This window comes from Anabrus simplex, chromosome 1, assembly GCF_040414725.1.
Source record: "Anabrus simplex isolate iqAnaSimp1 chromosome 1, ASM4041472v1, whole genome shotgun sequence".
Lineage (NCBI taxonomy): Eukaryota > Metazoa > Arthropoda > Insecta > Orthoptera > Tettigoniidae > Anabrus > Anabrus simplex.
In genome coordinates this window covers 1,479,294,468-1,479,321,622 of record NC_090265.1, presented here as the reverse complement: position 1 = coordinate 1,479,321,622, position 27,155 = coordinate 1,479,294,468, and the positions used below count along the sequence as shown (strand labels likewise).

Genomic DNA, 27,155 nt, shown 5'->3' with positions numbered 1-27,155 from the left:
GATGGCAACGCGGTTATTCAGCTTAAGACAATCGCAATAAAAACAACCACCTTCGCAGTTTACGAGACTGAACAATATTTCTATGTTACCGATGTTCGGCGTTCATATAGACTAAGCAAAGAATTTAATTCATGATTATTTTTTATATTTTTTACGTCGCACCGACACAGATAGGTCTTATGGCAACGATGGAATAGGAAAGGGCTAGGAATGGGAAGGAAGCGACCGAGGCCTTAATTAAGGTACAGCCCCCCCCCCAGCATTAGCCTGGTGTGAAAATGGGAAACCACGGAAAACTATCTTCACGGTTGCCGACAGTGGGGTTCGAACCCCCTATCTCCCGAATGCAAGCTCATAGCAAGGCGATCCTAACCGCACGACCAACTTGCATGGTAAATTCATTAATAGGATCACAGTGGGGGAGAGGGAAAAATATGTATTTACAAATGTACTGCTAGATTTTCATCTAGTTGTCACAAGACACAAGATACTAAAATCAATCAACACTGACAATCTGTTGTGAACGCGTTTGCATTTATATTTGACAAGACATGATAAATGATTTTCTGTATTTATCTCTTCACATAAATGTGATGATGGATGACGGCGACGGAGTCGGCGATGATGCTCTCCATAATCAGCATTAGATCTTTGTCTTAAATTCTATATGTTGCGAGAACTTGAGTCATGGACTGTTTCATTGATATATGAGGATTACATTCTTTTGTTTGCTGTTTGTTTAACGTCGCACTAACATATCGAAGGTTTTCGACGACGGAAGAAGGGTGGAAGATTGGGAAGGTAGCGGGCGTGGCCTTAATTAAGGTACAGCCCCAGCATTTGCCTAGTGTGAAAATAGGAAACCACGGAAAACCACCTTCAGGGCTGCCGACAGTGGGGTTCGAACCCACTATCTCCCGAATGCAAGCTCACAGATGCGCGAACCTAACCGCACGGCCACTTGCTCGGTGGATTACATTTTAGGCCTTTCTCTAAACTACCTTGTTACGCAGCGTGAATAAAATGATTTATAGCCTGGACTGTAGTGCCTTATTCCCCGAATTTACATACCGATTTTCATTAAATTCTGTTCAGCCATTTACTCGCGAACATACATACATACATACATACATACATATATACGTACATACTGCATTGCAGTCCACATGATTCACATAGTACCTACAAAACATGGTGAGACTGAATGGCTGTGGTAATTTTCTCCTCCATTTCTTAACTGCGTGACACGTGCGCAGGAAACTGTGTTTCGAGGACATCTCGTGGTAGGCGGAAGTACGTGCAGAACCGGCCTGCTCTGCTCTATCCTGGCCTGTCTGTCAACTTGCGATGGTGCAATGATTTGTGTGGATTACAAAAATCTGCTCTGCTCTGCGCTGCACTGCTTTAGCTGCTTCGCCTGCGTCCCAATGTGCGCCCCATGCTCTCTGCACTTCGAATTCCTTCCCTCTCAACTTCCATTTACTTTCTTCAATATCTCGAAAATTTCCCTCAACACTTTCTCGGGGATTGATGTTAAAAATTAATTTGGACTTTAAGGAAACTTTTAAGCCCAAGAAAAATACGGGTCATCGCTTTGGAATTAAAGATATAACTGGATGAAAAAATGTTGACACTCCAACACAGGGCGGCACACAGCCGGTATCGACAGGCAGACACAGCCAAGGCCAACTAATACATCTAGTGCGGCCTTGGCACAGCACGTTCGGTTCAGGCACATTCCAGCTGAAGCGGAGCATGTCCTGTTGCCTCTCGAAGTTCTCTCTAGGACGCAGTTACAGTCCTGTGTCCTGTGTCCCGCGTCTCGGCACTCTGTACCGAAACACTCCGCCTCAAGTTCCTAATGTTGCGGAACAAGTGAATGTTCCGATCTGCCCACCCCTACTCTCTAGGACGCAGTTACAGTCCTGTGTCCTGTGTCCCGTGTCTCGGCACTCTGTACCGAAACACTCCGCCTCAAGTTCCTAATGTTGCGGAACAAGTGAATGTTCCGGTCTGCCCAACCCTACTGGGTAGTTCAGAGGAGACCTTTCTTAACCATTCTTGGTAACAACTGGTTTTAGACAGGGCGACGGAGTGTCACCTCTTCTTTAACTGTGCACTAGAATACGTTACGAGGGAATGGTACAAGAGCAACTCGAAAAACATAAAAAATTGGAAGCCAGAAGGATAACACTTGAACTGTCTAGGATTTGCTGATGATCTAGCCCTTCTGGCCAATGATATTCAGGAAACAAAACAACAAATAAAATCTTTGCAGGAAATAGCTCAGAATATTGGTTTGGAAAAACGGAAATTATGCTAACTCAACTTCCACTTCCAAACAAAATTAAGCTGGGAAACCAAGAAATAAAAATTGTAGAAAGATTTAAATATTTAGGTGAAATAATTCACATATAACCTGATCGAAAAACCAGCATGGCAAAATAGAATAGATAAACTGGTTACAGCACAGCATGTTACCAAGAATACATATAATAAAAAGTGTTTCTCAATAGCAACCAAACTGAAACACTTCAAAAACAGTCACCCAGCCACAAATTACATATGCATGTGAAACATTATTCAAAACAACAAACACAGTTGCAATAGATACTCAAGTTAGAAAGGAGAATAGTGAGAACCTGCTTAAATAAAAATGATCAAATAAACGGAGACTGGAGACCAGCTTCCAATGAAACAGATTATAAAGAAATATAACCTGTGACTATTACAATGAAAAAGAAACGAATATCATTCTTAGGGCATATAATACGGTCACCAGAAAATAGAATCAGTAGAAAAACAATAGAAAACTTATGGAAGAGTAAGAATAATATTAGATGGATCACAGAACTTAAAGACATGAGAGAGTTGCATATTACAATAGAAGATTTAAAATACAAAACAAATACACTCAATATATTGAAAGACAAACGCATTAGACTACAGATGAAAATCAACAGAGGATAGGAAGAGTGATTCTAGAAGCAGAAAGAAAATTACGTTCAGAAAGGATGAAACAATATTGGGTTGACAAAAAGAAGAACAACCTCTATAAACCTAAGTAGTCCTATGTTGGCTAAAAAATAAAAAATAATAATAATTGACTCTAGAGAAGATCTTTAGAAAATACTGATTAGAATGGATAGAGTCTAGAAGAAAGAGTAATGGAATGCAGTCGAATGAAGTCTAGGAAATAAAAGTCTTAAAGGAAGTAAATAAATATTTCTACTTGGGTAGTAAAATTATCAGTGATGGCAGGAGTAAGGACATGAAATATAGACCAGTTCATGTTTCTGAAGACTTCCGTGTGGAGCATCGTACTATACGGAAGCGAAACACGGACAATAACTAGCGCAGAAAGAAAGAGAATAGAAGCTTTCGGAATGTGGTGTTACATAAGAATACTGGAGGTGAGATGGGTAGATCGGATCACGCATTAAGATATACTATGTCAAGTTGGTGAGAGGAGAACGATGGAAGGGCCAGGACAGAAATATGACGAACAGATTAGAGGAGATGTAGGATGCAGTAGTTATGTAGAAATGAAGAGGTTTGCATAGGATAAGGTGGTAGGAAGCGTTGCATCAAACCATCCTACCGAGTGATGACCCAATCAATAACACAACTTCCATTATTATCACTTGTCACTCGAAGATAATACATGTTGCCAATAAAAAAAAAGTAAAGACACACACATACAGCAGAACATTTTTCAGACTCTTTTGGAAAGCATAATAGGCTATCTTAAATACATTTTAAGAAAATCATCGCTATTTACTTCGACCTACTACAAATCAAACCCATTACGAAGGGAACTTGTCATCCCGAATCATCATTATCATCATCTTCTTCTTCATCTTCTTCTTCTTCTGCTTCTGCTTCAGTGTGCCATGTCAGGTCCCCCTGACTTTAACTATCAATTTGGCCCATCTGTCTCTGTTTTCCGCAAGGTAGAAGAGATCCTGAGGGTTTCGTATATCTTACAATCCAATCTTGAATGTTTCCCAGCCAGGACACTCTTCTCTAACATCATCTTATTTTCCCTTGAAAATTAACTTCAGAATTTCGTACTGATTACCCTATAGTGTTTGTCCAAGGTAAGTTATGACAATTTCCTACATTATATTATATTGCAATACACGAACATAAATGTGGAAAACTATGTCTTTTGGCCCATTACATCACTTTTATGGGTCTACAAAATGCGTTAAAATTCCTCTGAGAATTTAGTTATACTGTGACTTACCGCGTAGTTGAACTGCGAGTTGTACTCTCGATCATTCGCCCTAATCCGGCGCTCTGTCTCTGAAACAGAAGGATGATATATAAACAGTTAAGTTATATTTTATAACTGCAAGTAGGAAAATGTCATGATTATCACGATGATACTTGTTTAAAGGGGCCTAACATCTAGGTCATCGGCCCCGGAAAATGTCATTTAAGTCCAAATATCCAATCCCAAAAGTTAACACGAATTTTAAACAAATGTGTTATTTAAATTACTGGAAAATTTCAAAACTTCGTTATTAAATATTATTTTCATACTCTACAATTTTTTCAGTATCAAAAGTTAGTACAATTTTCTCTTTAATGTAGTAAAACGTTATGAGTAGGTCTACTGTGTAAATGCACCGACTCTATTTAGTGAAATTATCATTTACATACATATACACACATACATACATACATAGACCCTACACACAATTTAAATATAGTGTAATTCTAATACTATGCTAATGAAATAAGCGCCTCAATAACACACAGTACCGAGCTCGATAGCTGCAGTCACTTAAGTGCGGCCAGTATCCAGTATTCGGGAGATAGTGGGTTCGAACCCCACTGTCGGCAGCCCTTAAGATAATTTTCCGTGCTTTCCCATTTTCACACTACGCAAATGCTGGAGCTATACCTTAATTAAGGCCACGGGAGGTTCCTTCCCACTCCTAGCCCTTTCTTGTCCCATCGTCGCCATAAGAACTGTCTGTGTAGGTGCGACCTAAAGCAACTTGATAAAAAAAAAAAGACACAGTAACTTTTTCCGTGGCTCTAACTCGTCTCTTATTTCTGCGTTTCTTACCCTCTATGGCAGATCCATTAATATCTTTGTTCTAGTAACCCAGGGTGCGACGATTTTATCTCAAAAGGAGCCTCCCCACTAAAATTGTCCGGGATTTGGGGTGGGGAATTCTTTTATTATAAAATAAGAAAAATGTAGAATACATACATTAGTGAAATGAATGCTTTTACTGTACTGGTACATATTTTCATAAAAACATCAGCAATAATGCACATAATATAGAAATAGTAGAATGACTGTCAGACTTTGAGCAATAAAGGAATGTAGCAGTGGCAACTCCGCACCTGCGCCTGTTTCACTCTGGTAAGTCCACCTGAAATCCGGGCAAAAATATAACTTGAAGCCCTTCTCCCTTGTCATCGCCCTAAGAAGCTCGAGCTTACACGACTCCTGTACGTCCTGGAGATGGTGTGTTTCCCATAAGTATCCAATAGAACGATATTCACTTAAGGAGTGTACAAACTGACAAATTTGTTCAGTCAGCACTTACCCCCTGTGTGGTGGTGGTGGTGATGATAGAATATATCCATGGTATCCCCTGCCTGTCATAAGGGGCCCCGGAGACTCTGAACTTAGAGCCCTTAGCTGAGTCCTGGCATTGCTTCCCCTTACTTATGTCAGGCTCCTTACTTTCATCTATCCTATCCCACCTCGCTTGGTCAACTCTTATTCTTTTTTGACTCCGACGGTATTACGTATGGAGGTCTGGGGAGTCTTTAATTTTCACGCCCTTCGTGGCCCTGGCCCTTGTCTTTCTTTGGCCGATAACTTTATTTTTCGTAGTGTGGGATCCCATCCATTAAACTGTTTCTTAGCAGTTTTCAAAGACTTCCCTTTCATCATGCAGTACCTAATCTGTGAATCTGAAAACAGTTAAGTATTGAGTAAAGATCTCTGTAAATTTGCAGGGCTGTACGGAAAGCTGTCGCAGAGACTCTAGTGGTGGGTTTTCCGTTAGATGTATCGTGTGTAATGTCCCTCATAAGTACAACAATGCAAAAGGAGAAGGTTTCTTATGGCGAAATCGAAAACAAGTTTAATTCTGCAATACAGACTCTTAAAGAAATGCGCGTGAGAAACAATCTTTATTTTATTCTTTCCAAGGGAAAGTATTTAACGTATTGCAAATGCGATTCTGAGGAAGGTGAAAATAGAGAGTTTGACAAAGTGAGAAAGAAGATTCCCTTCAAGTAAAGTACTGAAGTGCTTTTCAGCGTTTCAAAAAAAAAAAAAAAAAAAAAAAACAAGTGATATGAGTGGTTTGTATGGCAAGTCTGGTGTATACAAAGGAGCTGAATTTACTATGGTATCGCAGTGGAAGTTTCAGCTTTGCTCATAGCATCAAAACAACCGAAAGAAACCGCTTGTTGGTAAACACTTGGCAGTCTCTGAAGACTTAATTCAATGGACTCCCTTTGAAATTGTGGGATGAAGTTACTGTCATAGATAAATTGGTCGCCTCTGGACATCACTTGGCAGATCAACGTTACTCGTTGAAGAACAGCAGCAAGGAAAAATACCTCAGAATATTTCTTTGAGGTGAGTTTCGTTTTATTTTATTTCCTATCTTATAACAATTTCCTTTTGTTTAATTTGGATTTTTATTTTCATTTTGAAAACTTTAAAATTACTTAAGATTTTCCAAGGTGCCTCCGTGTGAGACTAAAACCAAACCAAACCCCATGGCACTACAGCCCTTAAAGGGCCTTGACCTACCAAGCGACCGCTGCTCAGCCCAAAGGCCTGCAGATTACGAGGTGTCGTGTGGTCAGCACGAGGAATCCTCTCGGCCGTTATTCTTGGCTTTCTAGACCGGAGCCGCTATCTCACCGTCAGATAGCTCCTCAATTCTAATCACGTAGGCTGAGTGGACCTCGAACCAGCCCTCGGGTCCAGGTAAAAATCCATGACCTGGCCGGGAATCGAACCCGGGGCCTCCGGGTAAGAGGCAGGCACGCTACCCCTACACCACGGGGCCAGCTGCTCCGTGTGAGACTAGTGCTGGAAAAAGCGGAGTGGAACAAGTTTATTCCGGTTTGTCCTGTCATCTTTCATCCCAGCAACACACTCCAAAAATCTCTATATTTTTCATTCACTAATCATTGTCCAGAAGAGTGCAACAGGCCTCGCCAGCTGGCACATGTTCTTTCCTCAGTGCTAGTTACGCACTTCATTCATTCACGTTTTATTTTTTCACTTATGATTTTCCAAATTAGTGTGCTGGCAGTTAGCAGGCTTTTCTGAAAAAATCTTCTGAGTGCAAATTTCGTATCTTCGGGACGGAGTACAAAGATAGGACAAAAATGATGGACTTTACAATGTTTATTACACTCTATGTTTATAAATGTTATCTTTTAACTTAAATTTTGTTTACGGTTCTACTCCCTTTGTCACTACAGGATTCCATGGTTACAATGTATGCAACGATTCAGCATCTGTTGCACATAAATTATTGCTCAACATTGCAACTAACGAGGCCTGCCACTAGACGTGCTCGAGAGAGAGAGAGAGAGAGAGAGAGAGAAAGAGATGAGTGCCTAGACTTCCGAGATTCGCATCGATTTTTTACCATCGAATACGCAGAAGGATTCCATGAAAATGTGCCTAGCTCTAAATGTCTACTTTCTTGTTATAACAAAATAATTCAAACAAAAACTTAAGGTTTTCATTTTTCTGGGAGAGGGGAAAATTTACTTTCAGGAGAATTATATACATCCTCCCCCGCCGGATACTGACTGAAAAAACCACTAGTAGTTAAGCCCTATTTTCCTTCTGCCCCCCCACCATTTCTTTCTGATTTTGTACCCCGTAGTAACCTAATGAAAAATTAACTAAACTGAAAAATGAAACTGACATCATTTTGAGAGTTATACTGTAACTGTATTTCTTACCAGGACAGACTAAGAGTTAGTAGGTATGCAAAGAGTTCTTAAGATAAAGCCGCAAAGAACCAAGCGCGTTGTCTGTGCGGTTAGGGGCGCGCAGCTGTGAGCTTGCACTCGGAAGATAGTGGGTTCGAACTCCACTGTCGGCAGTCCTGAAAATGGTTTTCCGTGGTTTTCCATTTCACACCAGGCAAATGCCGGGAATGTATCTTAATTAAGGCCACGGCCGCTTCCTTCCCACGCCTAGCCCTTTTGTATCGCATCGATAAAACCTATCTATGTAAAAAAAAAAAAAAAAAGGCCACAAAGAGAGCGAAAAGTGACATTCTTTCTAAAGGGCATGTTACACAATTCCAAAATAAATCAGAAGTTGATGTATAATTTGTCCAACCCAGAAAATTAGATGATGGTCACAGGCAATTTTATCTATGGCTATCCTTAAAGAAGTAGATGAATTTTGTACCCTAAAAGCTATTACAGAATTGGTCGGCTAGAAATATTAGCTTCAATTACACCTAAAACAAATACAATTATATACATGACTTAATTCTGCGCGATATAAATGCAAGAAAGATACCTAAATAGCATCCTAAAGTGAACTATTTATCTTCTGAAAGATGGCTTAAATTAAATATGATATATGCATGGAGAAGCAGACATTTTCCGATACTTTGGCTAAATGGTCAGCGTACTGGCGTTCGGTTCAGAGGGCCCCGGGTTCGATTCCCGGCCGGGTCGGGGATTTCCTCTAGCTCGGGGGTTGGGTGTGTGTTCTTCATTTACACACAACACTTCACACTATAGATACCACAAGAAACACGAAATCGGGAGTACATCTCTCCACATAGAGTTGGCGTCAGGAAAGGCATCCGGCCGTAAAACTGGGCTGAATCAATGCAAAGTGCCGATCCCAGATAATTGGGAAAAAGGACAGGGATATTCTTCTTCTTCTTCTTCTTCTTCTTCTTATTATTATTATTATTATTATTATTATTATTATTATTATTATTATTATTATTATTACTACATTTACGTCCCACTAATTACGGTTTACAGAGACGTCAGAATTTTCTTCTCGCAGGAGTTTTTTCAAGTGCCAGTAAATCTACTGACACAAAGCTGGTATATCTGAGCAAAAATCTTCAAATACCACCGGAATGAGTCGGTATCGAACCCGTCTCTTGGAGCTCAGAAGGCGAACGCTCAACCGCCTGAGCTACTCAGCCCAGCAATCAGATAGGTATACCAGTGGTTGCACAACTTTGCTCGCCATTATGTTGCAGGTGTAACATTCCTCCTCAATCTGTAGTCTTGTCTGAGTGTACCCGCTCAAGAAAAATGCTGGTGGTTTTATCAACAAGATTTCAATATAAAGTATTAATTCCTGTAGAACCCTAACAGTCAAAAAGACGCATGGAGAGTAACAGGGAATAACGAGATACCAAGTTTCTGGACATCAGCTAAGGGGTAACGACTGAATGAGGTTACTACCCTGCAAGAAGAAAGACTGTTGAAGCTACTATTAGCTATCCCCACAGAGGTCAGATAATGTTTTGTTCTTTGTCATGTTTCTGTCGTTATTGTCATGCAACCGTACTGCACCTCCGCCTTTCATTCATAAACCACCATCACTGGATATCGATTAATGCCACGTGGCCTTTGGCGACGTCACGCTAGACCAGCGTCGTGTTGTCGCTTAATATTATATGTAGCCTTCCAAATGGCAAAGTTTTCAGTACATCTTATATCTGGCTTTATGGGTCTGTACTTGGATCGATTTAAGCTGATATTCTTCCCCTAAATAAGGCTTATTTTAGACCTCGGTTATTAGGTGCAAACCTAGTCTCTTCCTCATGAAATCAGTATATACACGTTTAATGAATTTTCACTATTATTTTAGCAATACCTTAGCAGTGTTATTTCAGTGCTTGTAAATTTACCAGATCTACATACGGCCACTATAAAAATAGTATAATGCTCTTAGTTTGATAAGGCCAAAATTGAAAAACTGATAGTACCTTGTATGTATGACCCAACCCTGTCATATTTCTCTACGGGGTCGGGTATGAAGTGAGATTAATCTTCGTAGCGAGTTTTTATGACCGGATGCCCTTCCTGACGTCAGCCTCATCAGAGGAGTCAATGAGATGAAATGAATGACGTGAGATATTATTATAACAGAGAGGGTGAAACCCGGTACCGGCACATAGCTTACTCCTGTCGAATACCACTATGGCGTCTGCTTAAGGCTTTACGTCCCCATCCGACGAACGAATCACCATCAACAGTGTCTATGCGCATGAGCACTGCGGAGAGGTCTGGAATTTAATCCAGGCTTTTGGCACACAATCTAGTGATTAGATATCGTATAGCACCACCTCCCTTATTCTGCTGGCCAACATTCTGATGGTGATTTTTTTTTTCACGCCTAAACAATCACGACCGCCAGGCGGGCTTTGATAAGTGCCTAAAATACCTAAATTAATGTCAGAACCTATTTAGCGTCTTTTGAACACACACAAAAAAGAAAAAAAATATCTAATAAAAATAAGTTAACAAGAGTAATTATTCAAATTCAACAATCCGTTTTGTATTCCAACCTCAAGCTACAATAAATGACTCAGATGGCAGTTACACTGCCTTCGTGATATATATATAGCAGTTGTTACAGTTGGCCAACATAAATATGAAAACAGTAAACATGCCCCAGAAGTGTCGGATATTGTCTTTAAAGATTGGTCTATGTTACGTTGTTTGACCTCCCGCAGTGAACACCAGAGGTTGAAAACTTAGTGGAATTCTTTGAAGTCTTGCAACCATTCTAGTACAGGATTTCAGAGTAATTGTGTGTTTTAGAAAAGTGTCAGTACCATACCGAAAATATCGGCAGCCAAGTCGTCATTAATTCGACAGTCCGTAAGGGAATTTTCCAGTATCTCTACAGACGGCAGGATTCTCCACTGTTATATACGAAACATAGAGGGTAGCAGATACTTCAACATTTCATGAATTTTCACTATTATGTTAGCAATACCTTAGGAGTGTTATTTCAGTGCTTGTAAGTTTACGAGATCCATATACGGCCACTATAAAAAGTATACAGCTCTTAGTTAATTACAGTCTATTGTTTTAGGTATTCTGTGAACTGAAGTCACATATAAGTCAACACATGACAAGAGGTTAAACATCAGGCATATGCGCAAAGAAAATCGTGTTTCAAACAGTCACTCTTAACTAACTCGATTTCAAATGCGACAGAAATGAACTAAGTCCATGCAGACTTATGTCGAGCCTTTGTCGCGGCAAACATGCCCTTCAATAGACTGGAAAACTTTCTACAGAAATACTGACATCACAACATTCCATCAGAATCTACACTAAGAAAATATAACTCGTCAGCGAGTGATAGCCTATCCTCATCATATTCGAGGATGCATTGAGCAGGATAAGGGGAGCTATAGGTGATTCATACATTTCGATCTCTGTTGATGAGACCACCAATAAACTTAGTCATTACATAGCTGATATGATCCACGGAAAATTAAATTCTGACGCGCCATCTAACTTTACTTAATCTAAAGCACAGAGCCTATAAAACCAACCAGGAGACAGTTGCCTAGTTTGTTAATAATGGGCTCAAAGAACTATTCCCATGCATGAGTGAGAATAAAGTACATGCAATATACAGTAATGCGGCCTCCTACATGCTTGCTGCTGTCAAGCTGTTAAGAGGTATGTTATCCTGCCTTGCTCAAGCCCTAAATCGAGTAGCTGAGAAGATACGTCTCGAATTTTCTTAAAGTGAATACGCTGGTTTCCATATATTATATTATATTATATTATATTATATTATATTATATTATATTATATTATATTATATTATATTATATTATATTATATTATATTATATTATATTATATTATATTATATTATATTATATTATATTATATTATGAAATACTTCCTCTCATGCAGAGGCTGCCTTGCGACAAAGTATACTTTTACATTTATATTTAAAAGAGAAATAGATATTCTATACTTGAGAAATGTTGAAGGCAATCTAATTGTAACAGTGATTTCTTAGAATTATCAGTGAGCCCCTTAAGGCTATGATGGCAATCTCCCGTAACGTTGTAACTGGCAGAGACATCTATTTCCTGAAAATTAGCGGCAAAAGCGGGAATCGTTCCCCTTGCTTCAATCATCAGACCTACTATGTCGATTTCCCCTAACTGGTATTTCTCCCTGTAGTAAGGAATTGTTGGTAAGTATATATTCCTCTTCTCTAGGTTAACATCACAGGGCTGTGACTTATGGCTTTCAAAGTGAATTGTGGGGTCGATGATGTAACCTCTCTTCTTGTTCTTGAAAGCAATGATGTCAATCCTTCTGTGGCTTCCGTTGTTCGCTAAAGGTGCGTTTTCCAAGGTGCGACTGTAGCCGCCACGGCGGCCAGAGCCGCAACGACTGGGGTCACCATATACGTTGGCGACAGCAGCCGCAAGCGACGGGCACGTGGGGTGTTTTCTTAGACACGACTCCAGCCGCTAGTCGCGCAGTCCAGTCCGTCAGAAATGGACGAGAGCACGGGCGATTTCGTTAGTGGCACGGATTTCCTTGACATTTTAATGGAAGAAGAAGAAGAAGAAGAAGAAGAAGAAGAAGAAGAAGAAGAAGAAGAAGAAGAAGAAGAAGAAGAACTGTCAATGTGGTATCTCAGCCCGAAAAGAAGGAAAGTCAACAGTATATTTGAATCGCACTGAGGAAGGACGCTATAACAATTGAATTAACAGGCATCTGTTAAGTGATGAGACAAAGTTCAGGAAGTATTTCAGACTGAGTGTTTAGTTATATTCTCTAACTTTTAAAAAGTGAAATTTTGCTGATGATGCTTGTTGTTTAAAGGGGCCTAACATCGAGGTCATCGGCCCCATGAAATTTTGAAAACCCCGTGCAATCGGTACAAGAAGCCTATCGGCCCAGCTGAGAAACTTGCACTCACTCTCAGGTACGGATATTTTAATCTTATTTTAACAGTGTTTAGCTCAGCTGAATAAGTGTTTTTACAGTAAGACATAACGATCAGTAAATCTGTGGTCGTAATAGACTTCAAGATTTCTTTTTTTGCTCGTGGCTTTATGTCGCAACGACACACATAGGTCCTATGGCGACGATGGCATAGGAAAGGCCTAGGACAGGGATGGCGAACCTTTTCCAACTAGTGTGCCATTTTAAGTCTGGTTTATTACTATTATCTGTTGACTGTGCCACTTGTTATTTTCCATTAGGGGATGTCTACAATCCCCCCCCCCCGGGACTCCCTTTATAAATTCCCGATTCTGTTTTATAATATGTCATTGTATTCATTTACGGATTCATTTATTTATTTATTATACATATCTCTGGTAAATACATTTGATTGCATGTTCCGTGGGGCTGTGCCTCAATTATGGCCACGGCGGTTTCCTTCCCACTTGTACGCCAATCCCATTTTCGCCGCAAGACCTATCTATGTCGGTGCGACGTAAACCAAATCGTAAAAAAAATAGTTATTAGATACAAAATTCAAAAGTACTAATATTGCGAATGGACTTAACTTCCTCCATTAGCTTCATTATCATTCATGTTGTAGTTTGTATGCTCAACAATTATACTAATTTCTCCCTCATCACATTTCCATAACGAAATGGAAAATTTAAATAAAACAGGTATCCTTTTTTGTAAGATCACATTTTGCTTTCATCAAAACCTGCATACATGTGGGAGTTATCCAAATTAGCTTTCAACTGCTCTGAAACTTCTTCACTCATTTTTAATATTCTATCCTTGACAGCAGTTCAACTGGCTGGCATTCCTTTAATTCTGTTAATTATTAGTTGTTTGTTAGGGAAGTTTTCAAATAATGTGTCGGACATCAATAAGAAACTGTTTCAACAACTCACCGTCAGAAATTGGTTTCCCATGCATGCTGTACTATGCAGTGAGACAGATGGAAACAGCCGCACTGATATTATTCCTTGGCCGAAAAGATGATACAAAAGAATTAGTTTTTTTTGTGCAATGTTCGATATTTTGTTAAACGAACTCTCTTCTTTCTTCATTTGAAATGGAACAAATATTCGAATGATCAGTCTTGAAGTTGCGCTTTACATTAAACGTGGGGGATACAATTGTTTTCGAACACAGGCAACATCTTTTTATCAGTCCGAATTCCCTTGGCCATAGTTCTTGAAAAATACGGTCACCACCTTTGTTAAGTTTCTGCTCTTTTCGGCACCGAAAACATGTTTGCAATGTCCGTATACAAAACCACCAGAAAACGACACTATCTCACTTGACTTTCGGACCTATCAGTGTAGCAGTGTTGCCATTTTGCACGTCCGAATGGAACTAGTATTTAGATTTTCGATATTTATTTCTTACACGTGAAACTTTATATGTATTGTCTGCAGTGCAAGACGTATATGTAAAATATTATTATGTTCATGTGGTGTGCCACCGAAATCGTGTTCGCGTGTCACCTAGTGACACGCGTGGCATAGGTTCGCCATCCCTGGCCTAGGAGCTAGAAGGAAGCAGCCGTGGGTTCATTAAGGTACAGCCCCAGCATTTGCCTGGTGTAAAATTGGAAAATCACGGAAAACCATCTTCAGGACAGCCGATAGTGGGATTCGGTCCCACTATCTCCCGGATGCAAGCTCACAGCTGCGCGCCCCTAACAGCACAGTCAACTGGCCCGGTAAACTTCAACAAACCCGCAACTTAATTGAGTGACACAACATTAATTGCACCAATATGTCAATTATTTGCATGCCATTCCATCGGTGTAATCTAGGGAATGAAGGAATCAATAAAAACGCATAAAAATGATAATGCAGTGTGGGATTTGCATTTTATTTGAAAGTACATATTACACTGTATATTCATTCCTATAAATTATGACCCAGTAATCTTGTCAAGATATGAAGACTGTTTACATCTGAACACGGCTCGGCTTTTATCAGCCCTTGATTGACAGAGGAGAGTGCTTGCGGAGGAGGTGTTGAGCAATATTGTCACTTCCGTCGCAGCGACTGCGGCCGCCAGCACTGCCCACTGCACCAGTGTGGTGGCTCAAGCCGCAATCGCAGCGAGTCGCAGACCAAATTCAAACTGCGCATGCGCGGAGATGGAAGACTGCTGTCGCCGTGCGGCTACAATCGCCGTTGCGGCTACATTCGCACCTTGGAAAACGCACCTTAAGCCAGGAACCTCTTCAAATACCTGGAAACCATGCTCTTTTAGCGTCGCCGCAATTAACGAGCGGATGTTATGATGACGCGTATTCCTTAAAAGTTCACCATGAGGACAAGATCCCAGAACATGCGCAAGAGTTTCAATCTCCTTGAGGCAGCGCCTACAAAGGGAATCGTTCTGAGATCTTCCTGGTACCGATCTAACTGCTGAAATGTTTGCTGTCATCTTAATTGCTTCACGCCATTCACTACATGATAAGCCTTGATGGTCTCGAATCCAGGAGTTGGCAGGAGTGTATTCATTGTACAAACATACACCTCTTCCTTTCTGCTGTAAGTTGCACCACTCACTGAATGCCCTTTCTCTCAGTACTCTTCTCACTTTCCTGGCATCTGTTATCTCTAGGCGTGGATGTAGTAAATTGTCGGATGGAGGGACATTGAGGGATTGTAGTGAGAGTTATTTCTTCTTTCAGATTTCTTGTAGCACCGATATATTCGTCACCTGAACTTAATAGTACCTTACAGATGTTAATGTGCTGAAGATGAGCTTCCCAAGTGGCGCAGAAGAGTCCCAACCCCTTATATTTTTTTCTCAGTGTAGACCATTCCATTAGGAATGTCTGCAGGTATTTGAAGAATTTCCTTAAGAGCACTTCGAATTAGTATGTCTGTATCAGCAAGGAACTTTTTCGGAATCTTCTCTGGCTTGATAGTTTGGAATGGGTATATGAGAGATGGGCATATAACTGTGTTTATTACTTTAAATTTCTGGTCAGCCTGTAATAGTGGAGAAGAAACCAATTTCTCCATTTTATTCTGTAATTTTTTTAAGCTCCTGTGTAGGTTGAAAAATTATTTCATTTGAAAAGTTAACTCCCAGATAGCGGATTTTTTCCCCACGTTGCAAACTCGATATATTATAGCTCTTAAATTCAGCTGGGTCTTCGATTAACTTTCCGCGTTCGATGCAGATTGCCGTAGATTTCACTGGGTTGATATAAAGCCCTATTTCATGAAATCTCCTTGTGACTATTTTCGAGAGCTCGGGTGCTGCTGTTCGACTATTTCCTATGACAACCAAGTCATCAGCGAAACCCATGATCGTTAAAGGTGGAAGATGTGGTACTAAAGAAAATCCATAGTGGCTTGTGAGAGAGTCTTCAGTTAGCTCGTTTAAAATATGATCTGTCGCTAGATTGTAGAGACAGGGAGAAAGAGGTGAGCCCTGCATAACACCCCTTTTTAGGCTTAAGGTGGCTGTCTTTCCAGTTACAGTTTCTATTTTTGTAGTGTTTCCTGTCTGGAGATTAACTATTAGTTCCTTTAATTTCTCAGGTATTCCTAATGTCCTCAAGTTCTCATGTAAATGAAGGTGCCCAATGTTGTCAAACGCCTTTCTGACGTCTAGAAAAATCACTGTTAGGTCAGTTTTGTTCAGTTTCGCGGAATTTAAAACCGAATCGAGTGTAGAAGTATTGATGTGTGTACCGGCTGAAGATATGAATCCCCGTTGTTGTGGATTAAAAGCAACGTATTCTCTCAGGCGTTTATTAAGAGCTCGCTCAATTACTCTCCTAACAACAGAAAATATTGCGATTGGTCTCCAGTTTGCAATGCCATCAGGGGCACCTCCCTTGTGTATAAGAACGGTTCTTGCCTTTCTAAACCACGGTGGTACCTGTCCTGTTTGAAGCATACGAGTGGCTATTGTGGCAATTATCTCGGAAGCGATGTCACTTTTGATAGCTCTAACAATGACGTAATCAGGTCTAGGTGAAGTGTCCACCGCAATTTTACTTGTTGCAAGCTGTACTTCATCTTTGGATATAACATCATTAAACGTGTCATTGTAAACCGTTTGTGTAGCTTCACTCATTTTTGGGGGATAATTTTCTCTCACTGAATTATTTTCATGTCCTAATATTTCACGGAAATAGTCATATACATGTTGAGAATTAATCAGACATCTTTCATTGTTTTCATGAAGGACAGTTCTAACTGCTTTCCTACGTTGATTGTGGAACTGAAATTGATTTAACTGATATAAATATTTACTTCGTCTTTTTTCTCTATCCCTATTAGCGGACCTTTGTGGATTTGAACTTTGTTTATATCCTTTTTCCGTATTAACATACGATTTCTTTTTACGCGCCTCGTAAAATTTCCTTGCTGGGTGTTTAGGCCCAGGCAAAAAATCAATTGCAGTGGGCAGAAACGTTAGAAAGCCTTCTACAAATAAGAAACATTCAGAATCATTGATGTCACCTTGTAGTTTTTCTCTCCATATCACCATTTACTCTTGGTAGTACGAGTTATGTGTGTTCTGTTGTTTTATTTCTTTTCTAGATTCATGCCCTTGTTCTGCAGATGTTCCTGAATTTATTTCAGTACTTACTTGATGGTTCGATTCCCCAGCTATCTGTCTATTCACTAGCCGTGTTCGGTGTTCATTCGGATGTGCTTTTGAGATATGAATATTGACCCCCCGAGTGGACTTAAACAGTTGCCCGCAATGGTTACACACAGGCTGAGAGGAATTACTTTTGTCATTAGCTGAAAACATTACTTCTGTTTGAATCATCCATGTCAATGCATGATGTGTCAGCAGAGGTATATAAACTTCGGTTAACCTTACTTACGTGATCACCAGCTGATCATTCAAGTGCTATGGTAACTAAGCACTATAAGTAAATAAACAAATATGGCTTCCCAGACTGATGATGTATGCACATTCAATTTGAAAAGATTATATCAAAAAATATGCTGAGGAAAACACAGATAACATAGTATCGTATAAAAATCAATATAAATAACCACAATCACAACCCTATTATGCTGAAGAATACATAACTTAAAAGATTAATCCTATAAAGACCACATGCAATGTCCTTGGCTAATACATTCTCCATGGCCACCTGTCCATATTATATTATATTATATTATATTATATTATATTATATTATATTATATTATATTATATTATATTATATTATATTATATTATATTATATTATATTATATTATCAATCAATCAATATTCTAAAGGCTAATGCCTTGTCGATGCATCCACTCTTTTCTTTCATTGGCTGTTCGTTTCAGTTCCATGTAGCTGACACAACCTAACCTCTTCTTGATGCCCAAATACTTCATCCTAGGTCTTCCTCTCCCTTTCTTTCCTAGCACTTTCCCTTCAAATGTGTTAGTGATGAAAATATTGTGTCTGTTGACATGTCCAATAAATTTTAATTTCCTGTTTTCCATTTCGTTTAAAAATCTTCTCTCTTCTTTAACTTCCCTTAAGACTTCCAGGTTGGTTTTCCTTTCCGTCCAGCTCGTTCTGGTCATTTTCCGCCATATCCACATTTCAGCAGCTTCCAGTCGATTTCTTTCTAATTTACCCAGAGTCCAACTCTCACTTCCATACTGAAGTGTACTCCATACAAATGATTTTGCAAACGATTTTCTGACATCTATATTCAAGTGTGTGATGGTTAAAATGTTTTTCTTGCTCATAAATGCCTGTTTTGCCAATGCTATTCTTCTCTTTACTTCCAGGAAGCATCTATTATCCTCTATTATCATACTACCAAGATAACAGAATTGTTTCACCTGATGAATTCTGACGTCATCAATTTTTATATTGGTTTTAATTTCTTCCATAATTTTCCGTACTACCATTACTTTCGTTTTCAGTTTGTTTACTTTTAATTTCTATAGTTTAAGAGTGCCTGAGAGGACTTTCAGCATTTTATTCATTTCTTTTTCTGAGTCTGCAATTAATACGATGTCATCTGCAAATCTGATGCAATGTATCCTTTCACCATTGACTTTTTGACTTTTATTCCCTTTGTCTTCTCCTTCATAATTTGAATAGCTTCCTCAACGAACATATTAAATAAATACGGTGATAGGGGACAACCTTGTCTAACTCCTTTCCTAATCCTGGCCTTTTCTTCTACCTGATTGATGATTACTTTTGTGCTTTGGTTCAGATACAGTTGATTAATCATTATTCTATCCTTCCAGTCCAGTCCTATTTTCCTCATAGTTCTAAACAGTAGTTCCCAGTTCACAATGTCAAAAGCTTTTTCTAAGTCAATGAAGGTAAGATAAGTCGTTCTATTCATTTCCATCCTTCTCTCCAATAACATGCGTAAGGCCAGAATTGCTTCTCTTGCTCCTCTGCCTTCTCTAAATCCAAATTGGTCTTCTCCAACATACTTATCTACTTTTCCTTTTATTCTGTTCTTAACTATGTTAAGGAGTATCTTGGAGGCATGTGTTATTGATAGTGTTCTATAATTGGTGCAGTCAACTGCCGTTCCTATTTTAGGTATGGTAATGGTTCTGCATTGTGTGAAGTCTTCTGGCACGATTCCTCTTTCGTAGAATTCATTTATTTCTCTGAATAACTGGTCTTTCATGTTGATACCTACATTTTTTAGTAATTCTGCTGGGATGTCATCTACACCGGTTGCCTTTCCTTCTTTCCGACTCTGAAGGGCATGTTTAAATTCATGTCTCATGATTGGAGGACCTTGAATTTCTCTTCCACACTCATTGATGTCTTCAATTAGTTTATTGTCATTCTTGAAGTCCTTATCATCGTACAGTTCTTCTATGTATTCTTTCCATCGAGCACATATCTTATCGTTGTCTATCAGTAACATTCCTTCTTTATTTTTTACTACTGCAGATTTGGTTCTATTTTTGTACTGAAGGGCACTGATTTTCTTATAAACTTGATCCTGATTTCCCTTTTTTTATATCTTCTTCTATCTCTTCAGCAATGTTTTTGGTCCATTTCTCTATTTCTTCTCTGCATTTGGTTGTGATCTGATTTTTAATCCTTTTGTAGTCATCTACATTGTTTTCCTTCCTGAGCTTATTCCTTTCTTGAATTAGGTTTAGTATTTCTTCTGTCATCCAAGGTTTTCTGGGCTCCAATTTCCTTTTTCCTAAAAGCTCATTTGTTGCTTCAATTATCCTTAGCTTGATGTTATTCCACTGCATTGGCTCATCACTTCCATTATCTACTTTATTGGTTCGTTCTTCAAAAGTCGCCTTTGTTGCTGCTACTTTCAGTCCTTCTAGTCTCCACTTCTTTTTGATAGATCTTTTGGTTTTTAAATCTAATGTTGCACTTGGCTAACACAAGTGTATGATCACTACCTATGTCAGGACCTGGGTAGCTGTGGCATGATTTTATCTGATTCCTGTATCTTGGCTTCATCGTCTTTTGTTTGGCACCTCCCACGTGTACCTTCTTTTAAGAGGAACTTCAAAAAATGTGTTTGTAATAACCATATCATTTTGACTGCAGAAATCTACCAAAGTTTCACCTCTTTCATTTGTTTTCCCCAGACCAAAATTTCCTACTGTCTTATTGCCTGTATGGAATCCCACTATTGCATTAAAATCGCCCATCATTGCGACATTATATTTTTCTTTAGTTAGTTTTAATAGTTCTTCAGTATCTTCATACATAGTCTCCACTTCTTCCAAGTCATGAGCCGATGTTGGGAAATATGTCTGAATTATTACTAAGTCCACAGGTGCACTATTAATTTTCACCATCATTAACCGGTCGCTGACATGGTAGGTACTGCAAACTTTATTTGACCATTTTCCTCTTATTATAACTGCCACTCCATGCTTTCCTCTTTTTTCTCCACCACTATAAATTACTCGAAACTCATCACTGTAGAAGTCTCCATTTCCTGGACTTTCACTTCATCCAGTTTTCCCGCTTTCAATAGCGTTCGTACATTCCATGTTCCCATCTTCATGGCGGTTTTAGAGGGATTTCGCTTGCTAATGACCTGAGAAGCCCTCTTACCTCTCCTGCCAGATCTTGAGTTCCGAAATCCATGATCAGTAATTAACGTTTCCTCATTAATGTCAGCTTCCATGGTTGCATTCTACTTGGGATATCCTTAGGATCTTTAATGGAGTGGTTTCCCGTTGCCTTCTCCATTCTATGCCGTTGACCAATATGTATAGGTTCATCCGCCTTTAGGGGCAATTTCTCACCCCAAGGACAAGAGAGTGCCTTGACCTCAATTCGTTCATCCAACCTCGGAAGAGGTTGCTGACATTGAGGAGGCCTTCGAATGCACCACTACCACCAGAACCAATTCTTAACAGCCGGGAACTTGCCTCCGGGCAATATTAAAAGAGGAAATTAAAGACATTATTCTAAGCCTAGACGAGGATTCTGCATTCATTTTTACTACTTGCTTTACGTCGCACCGACACAGATAGGTTTTACGGCGACGATCGAATAGGAAAGGCCTAGCAGTGGAAAGGAAGCGATCGTAGCCGTAAATACGGTAGAGCCTCAGCATTTGTCTGGCGTGAAACTGGGAAACCACAGAAAATCATCTTCAGGCCTGCCGACAGAGAGGTTCGAACCCGCTATCTCCCGAATGCAAGCTCACGACTGCGCGCCCCTAACCGCACGGCCAACTTGCTCAGTACTGTACGTATTACCTCAGTTAAAGATGTACTGGAGGATCTTGCAATTTACCATGGCATTGCGTAATCAAATCTTAATTTCTTGTTCGCATTATCACTACCCTTGGATCTTCGGGGGAATCTATCTACTGTACAAGCAATCGAATGTAGGGCCTAAATGTAATTTGACCCCTGGCCCTACTGGGAATAAAATTCGTGAACATTCTGTTGTTATGAGATTTCTAGTTGGGGCCGATGGCCTTACGTAGATGTTAGGCCCCTTTAAACAACAATCATCATCATCATCATCATCATCATCATCATCATCATATTTCTAGTTAAGGTCATACAGATCGTACCCGCTTAGAAGCAAGTTTCCCAAACAAAGATGTTATACTTAAGATATTGCCAAACGAAAACAATAAAATATTGCCAACTTCTTGATGTGAACTTCCTTCGGCAATAAATTATACGCTTTATATGAGGAGGGTCGCCTGTTTCGTCTAACATTCTTAGAAGTTTGAGTATTGAATTTTGATGTACCCATAATTTCCGAGATTACCCTATTTAGAATAATGTTTACGAATCGAATTGATAGGTACGGTTTACCTTTCGAGACAATCTATACGTGTCAAGGAAGAATAATACTGAACTAAAAGAGTATGTTTGGGACCTACAAAAGACCTTAGAGTGCATGGATGGGGCTGATTATTCGTTAAAAAAAAATCACCACGCGGTCCATGATCGCTGCATGAGCTAGGATACTGAATTTCGTAAATCGACTAGTGAACCATCAGGGAAAAATCATTAACACATATTTTACGGAGGAAATAACAATAAGAAGCGATGTGGTTTTCTTACCATGTTGGTTGCAAATAATTGCTGGATTAGGCAATTACCTTATGGACATTAATTATATTCCCAACAACAAATAATACAATCATCCCATGGAACTATGTCCCTGAAGGGTCTTAGTCTTCCAAGCGAGCGATACTCAGCCCGAAGACCTACTACACATTACATGGTAAGCGCAAAGAATCATCTGGGCCATCATTATTGGCTTTCTAGGCCGGGGCCGCTATCTCACAGTCAGATGGTTCCTTAATTGTTCTCACGTGTCCACGTAAAACTCACTGACCTGACCAGGAACGAGCACGGGGCCGTCCGGTACTCACTACAGATAGACTGAGAGGCCAGCTCAAATAGTATCTATTCTCATGAGCATATCAGATACAATGCAATTAATGTACAGGAGTACTCGAACAACGTTAGAAAGAAATACCCTCAATTGTTCATTAAATTGATGGAAACCCGTTATGAGTTTTATCCAAGCACGGAAGTACGAGAAACATTAATGATGTTATTTGTTACTTTAAGCTACATCGATTGCTCTTAGCTTTATACACTGTTCAACAAGAAATCTTTTTTTTTTTGTTTAATTTTGCTATTGGCTTTACGTCGCACCGACACAGATATGTCTTATGGCGACGATGGGACAGGAAAGGGCTGGGAGTGAGAAGGAAGCGGCCGTGGCCTTAATTAAGGTACAGCCCCAGCATTTGCCTGGTGTGAAAATGGGAGACCACGGAAAACCATCTCCAGGGCTGCCGACAGTGGGGTTCGAACCCACTATCTCCCGAATACTGGATACTGGCCGCACTTAAGCGACTGCCGCTATCGAGCTCGGTAACAAGAAATCTGGGCATGTGTTTATAATGTTAAAGCCTCATCATATGCATGTATATTGAAATGAAAACTCACACACAATGATAAACTTCCTCCTGTTGTTTGAGTGATCAGTCCAGAGAAGGGCTTGATGCAGCTGTCCATGCCACCCTATCCTGCGTAAACTTTTCATTTCTACGTAACTTCTTCTTCCTCTTCTTCTATGTGCCCTGCCCAGTCTCCCGGACGTTGGCGATCAATGTGGAGAGTGCTTTTCTGTCTTCAGCAACACGGTACAGTTCTTCGGTACTTTTTATGCCTGTCCAGTCTTTAATATTCTTAAGGCATGTTGTTCTCCTGCCTACTGCTCGGCGCCCTTCAATTTTTCCTTTCAAAATTAGATGTAGAACTGCGTATTTTTCACCACGCAAAACATACCCTAGGTATGCAATTTTTCTGCATTTGATGGTGGTTACCAGTTCTTTTTTACATTTTGCTCTCTGTAGTACTTGTTCATTGGTGGCATGGTAAATCCGCGAGACTCTAAGCATTCTTCTATGAAGCCAAAGTTCTCAGGTTTCCAGTCTTTTGATGGTGGTCTCTTTTAACATCCAAGCTTCAACCCCATAAAGGATAATAGACCAAATATAACATTTCACCATACGCTGCCGAAGTTTTAAATTTAATGGATCATCACACAACAATGCTTTCATCTTGCTGAATGTCGATCTTGCAATTTCTATTCGGCTCTTAATTTCTAGGTCTGGATTCAAATCATCCGTTATCCAACAACTAAGATATTTAAGTTTATTTACTTGTTGAATATGTTGGTCTTTAAGGTTCAGAGTAGCATTATTTCTTCCTCTGCTGAAAACCATTAGTTTTTTTTAAATGTTAATGTTTAGACACATCTCTTCCCCAGCTATATTAATTTTGTCCAGGAATAGTTGCAAACTTTCAACACTATTAGCAAGAACTACTGTGTCATCTGCATATCGCAAATTACTTATTAGTTCTCAATTTACTTTAATTCCTACTTCCAAATCGCTTGATGCTGCCTTAAATATGGCATCTGAATAGATGTCAAACAATAACGGAGACAAAGCACAGCTTTGACGAACTCCTCGTCGGATTTCTATGCAGTGCGTTGTATCATATTGATCTTGAAGGGATGTCCATGTAGTTGTAAAAACATGAGTCTGTCTGATATTGGGACAAAATTGGTGACATGTTCCACGAATTCTGATTTTACAAATATTGCTACACCATTTCTGTGACTTCTATCAGTTTCAGGACTGCCAGAATAGTATAGATTTCCATCTCCATCTCAGTTCACTTATCCCAAGGATAGAAATGTTTAACCTCATCATTTCTTTACCCATGTTATCAAGTTTGCCAGCCATGAACAAACTTCTTACATTCCATGTTGCAAATCTTGTGTTGGACTTCATTACTTTGAGCCAGGAGATTCTTCGCACCCCCTGCCCACTAAAGGGCTGCCTGGTACTAGGGGCCATTATTTCATTAACTCTCTCCATAATGATATCCTGGGGAAAAATATACCAGAGTGGTTTCCCGTTGCCGTCTCTGGTTACTATTCAGCCGCTACCGAATTGGACACAGTGGCATTTCCTCCACTGAGAGACCATTACCCACCTAAAGGAGCTCATCCACCGTAAGATGTTGGCCCCTTTAGGGTGTTAGGTTATTTCCCGCCGCCCAACGTAACTACTACATCCTAAATCTGCTCTCATATGCTTGATCTACCACTACCATTCTTAACGCCTACACCTCCCCGAAAAACCAAATTAAAAAGTCCTGGGTGCCTAAGATGTGTCCAATCATTCTATCTCTTTATCGTCAAATTTAGCCAAATTGATCTCATCTCAGCAATTCGATTCAGTATCTCTACATTCGTGATTCCATCCACCCATATAACCTTCAGCATTATTCTGTAACACCACATTTCAGAAGGTTCTACTTTTTTTTTCTGTGCTAGTTTTCATCCATGTTTCACTTCCATACCATGCCACGCTCTATTTTATATCAATGTTTGACGTGAGCAATTTTCATTTCTTAAGAAAGGCCTTCCTAGCTTGCTAGTACGCACTTTACGTCCTCGTTACTTCTGCTATCGTTAGTTATTCTACTATCCAAGTAAAAATATTCATCTACTTCTTTTAAGACTTCATTTCCTAATCTAATATTTCCTGCATTATCTGACTTCGACTGCACTCTATTATTTTTTGTTTTGGACTTATTTATTTTCATCTTGTACTCCTTCCCCAAGACTGTGTCCATACCATTCACGAATTTCCCCAGATCTTCTGCAGACTAAGATAAAATAACGATATCATCGGCAAATATCAAGAGCTTTGATTTCCCCTCCTTGGATTGATTCCCTTTCCAAGTTCTTCTTAGATTTCCTTTACTGCCTGTCCTCTATAAACACTGAAAAAGAGAGGGAACAAATTGCAGCCTTGCCTCACTCTTTTTTAGATTAGTACTTGTTTTACAAAACCCTCGATTCTTATCACTGCAGACTGATTTCTGTACAGATTATCGATAATTCTTATTTCCCTGTATTTGCTCCCGATCACCTTCAGAATCTCAAATAGACTGGTTCAATCAACATTATCGAATGCTTCTTCTAGACCTACGAACGGTAAGTACGTGGGCTTGTCCTCCTTAATTCTATCCTCTACGATCAGACGTAAGGATAGCATTGCTTCACATGATCCTACATTTCTTCTCAAGCCAAACAGACATTTTCCCAACTCAGTTTAAACTTGTCTTTCCAATCTTCCTTAATAATATGTGTTAAAATTTTGCAGGCGTTAAGACAGTAAACTAATGGTGCGGAAGTTTTCACACTAGTCAGCACCTGATTGCTTGGGAATAGGTACAACAACTTTCTGCCTAAAATCGGATGGCACTTCTCCTGTATCATACATCTTACACACTAAATGGAATAACCTCGCCATGTTGGTTACTCCTAAGGCAGTCAGTAATTCAGAGGTGCCTTGTTCCTGCTTAGGTCTCTCAAAGCTCTGTCGAATTCTGACGTCAAAATTGGGTCTCCCATTTCATTAGCATCAACAGTCTCTTCTTGTTCCAGAACGATATCATCTACTTCTTTCCCTCGATACAGCTGTTGGGTATGTTCCTGCATCTTTCTGCCTTGCTTCTTTTCCTAGAAGTGGTTTTCTATATCAGCTCTTAATATTCATATGCCTAGTTTTCCTTTCTCCAAAGGTTTTCTTGATTTTCCTGTACGCAGCATCTACCTTTCCTATCATCATACAACCTTCAATATCTTTGCACTTCTCCTTCAGCCATTGTTCCTTACTTGTCCTGCAATTTATATATACTTCATTGTTTAATCACCTGTATTCTTTTCTGCCCTCCTTATGTTTTGCGTTCTTGTACTTTCGCCGTTCGTCAATCAGATCTAGTATCTCCTGAGTTATCCATTAATTCTTAGTTGATTTTTTCCTTTCTTGAGTAGCCCTACTGATCCCATTCTTCACGACTGTCTATTCTTTCTCTATTGTATTTCCTTCAGGCTTTTCATTTAACCCTTGTGCAACATGTTCCTTGAAACAATCCCTCACACTCTTTTCTTGCAACTCGTCTAGAGCTGCTTTCTTAAATTTCTTCAACTTCAGATGGCATTTCACGACCAACAAGTTATGGTCAAAGTCCACATCTGCTCCTGGGAAAGTCTTGCAATCCAACACCTCGTTTCTGAATTTCTCCCTAATCAAAATGGTCTATTTGATACCTTCCAGTGTCTCCAGGTCTCGTCCATGTTTACAGCCGTCGTTTGTGGT

At 39.6% G+C, this 27,155-nt stretch overlaps 1 protein-coding gene across 4 annotated transcripts in view; it reads right to left on the bottom strand.

The window, feature by feature from the left end:
* ATP8B (ATPase phospholipid transporting 8B) overlaps nt 1-27,155 on the bottom strand; it is a 940,482-nt gene that overhangs the window by 331,687 nt on the left and 581,640 nt on the right. For all 4 annotated transcript variants that reach the window (XM_067137969.2, XM_067137971.2, XM_067137970.2 and 1 more), the window contains one exon: nt 4,250-4,308. In XM_067137969.2, coding sequence (XP_066994070.1) covers nt 4,250-4,308 — 59 coding nt within the window. The remainder of the gene's footprint in view (nt 1-4,249; nt 4,309-27,155) is intronic.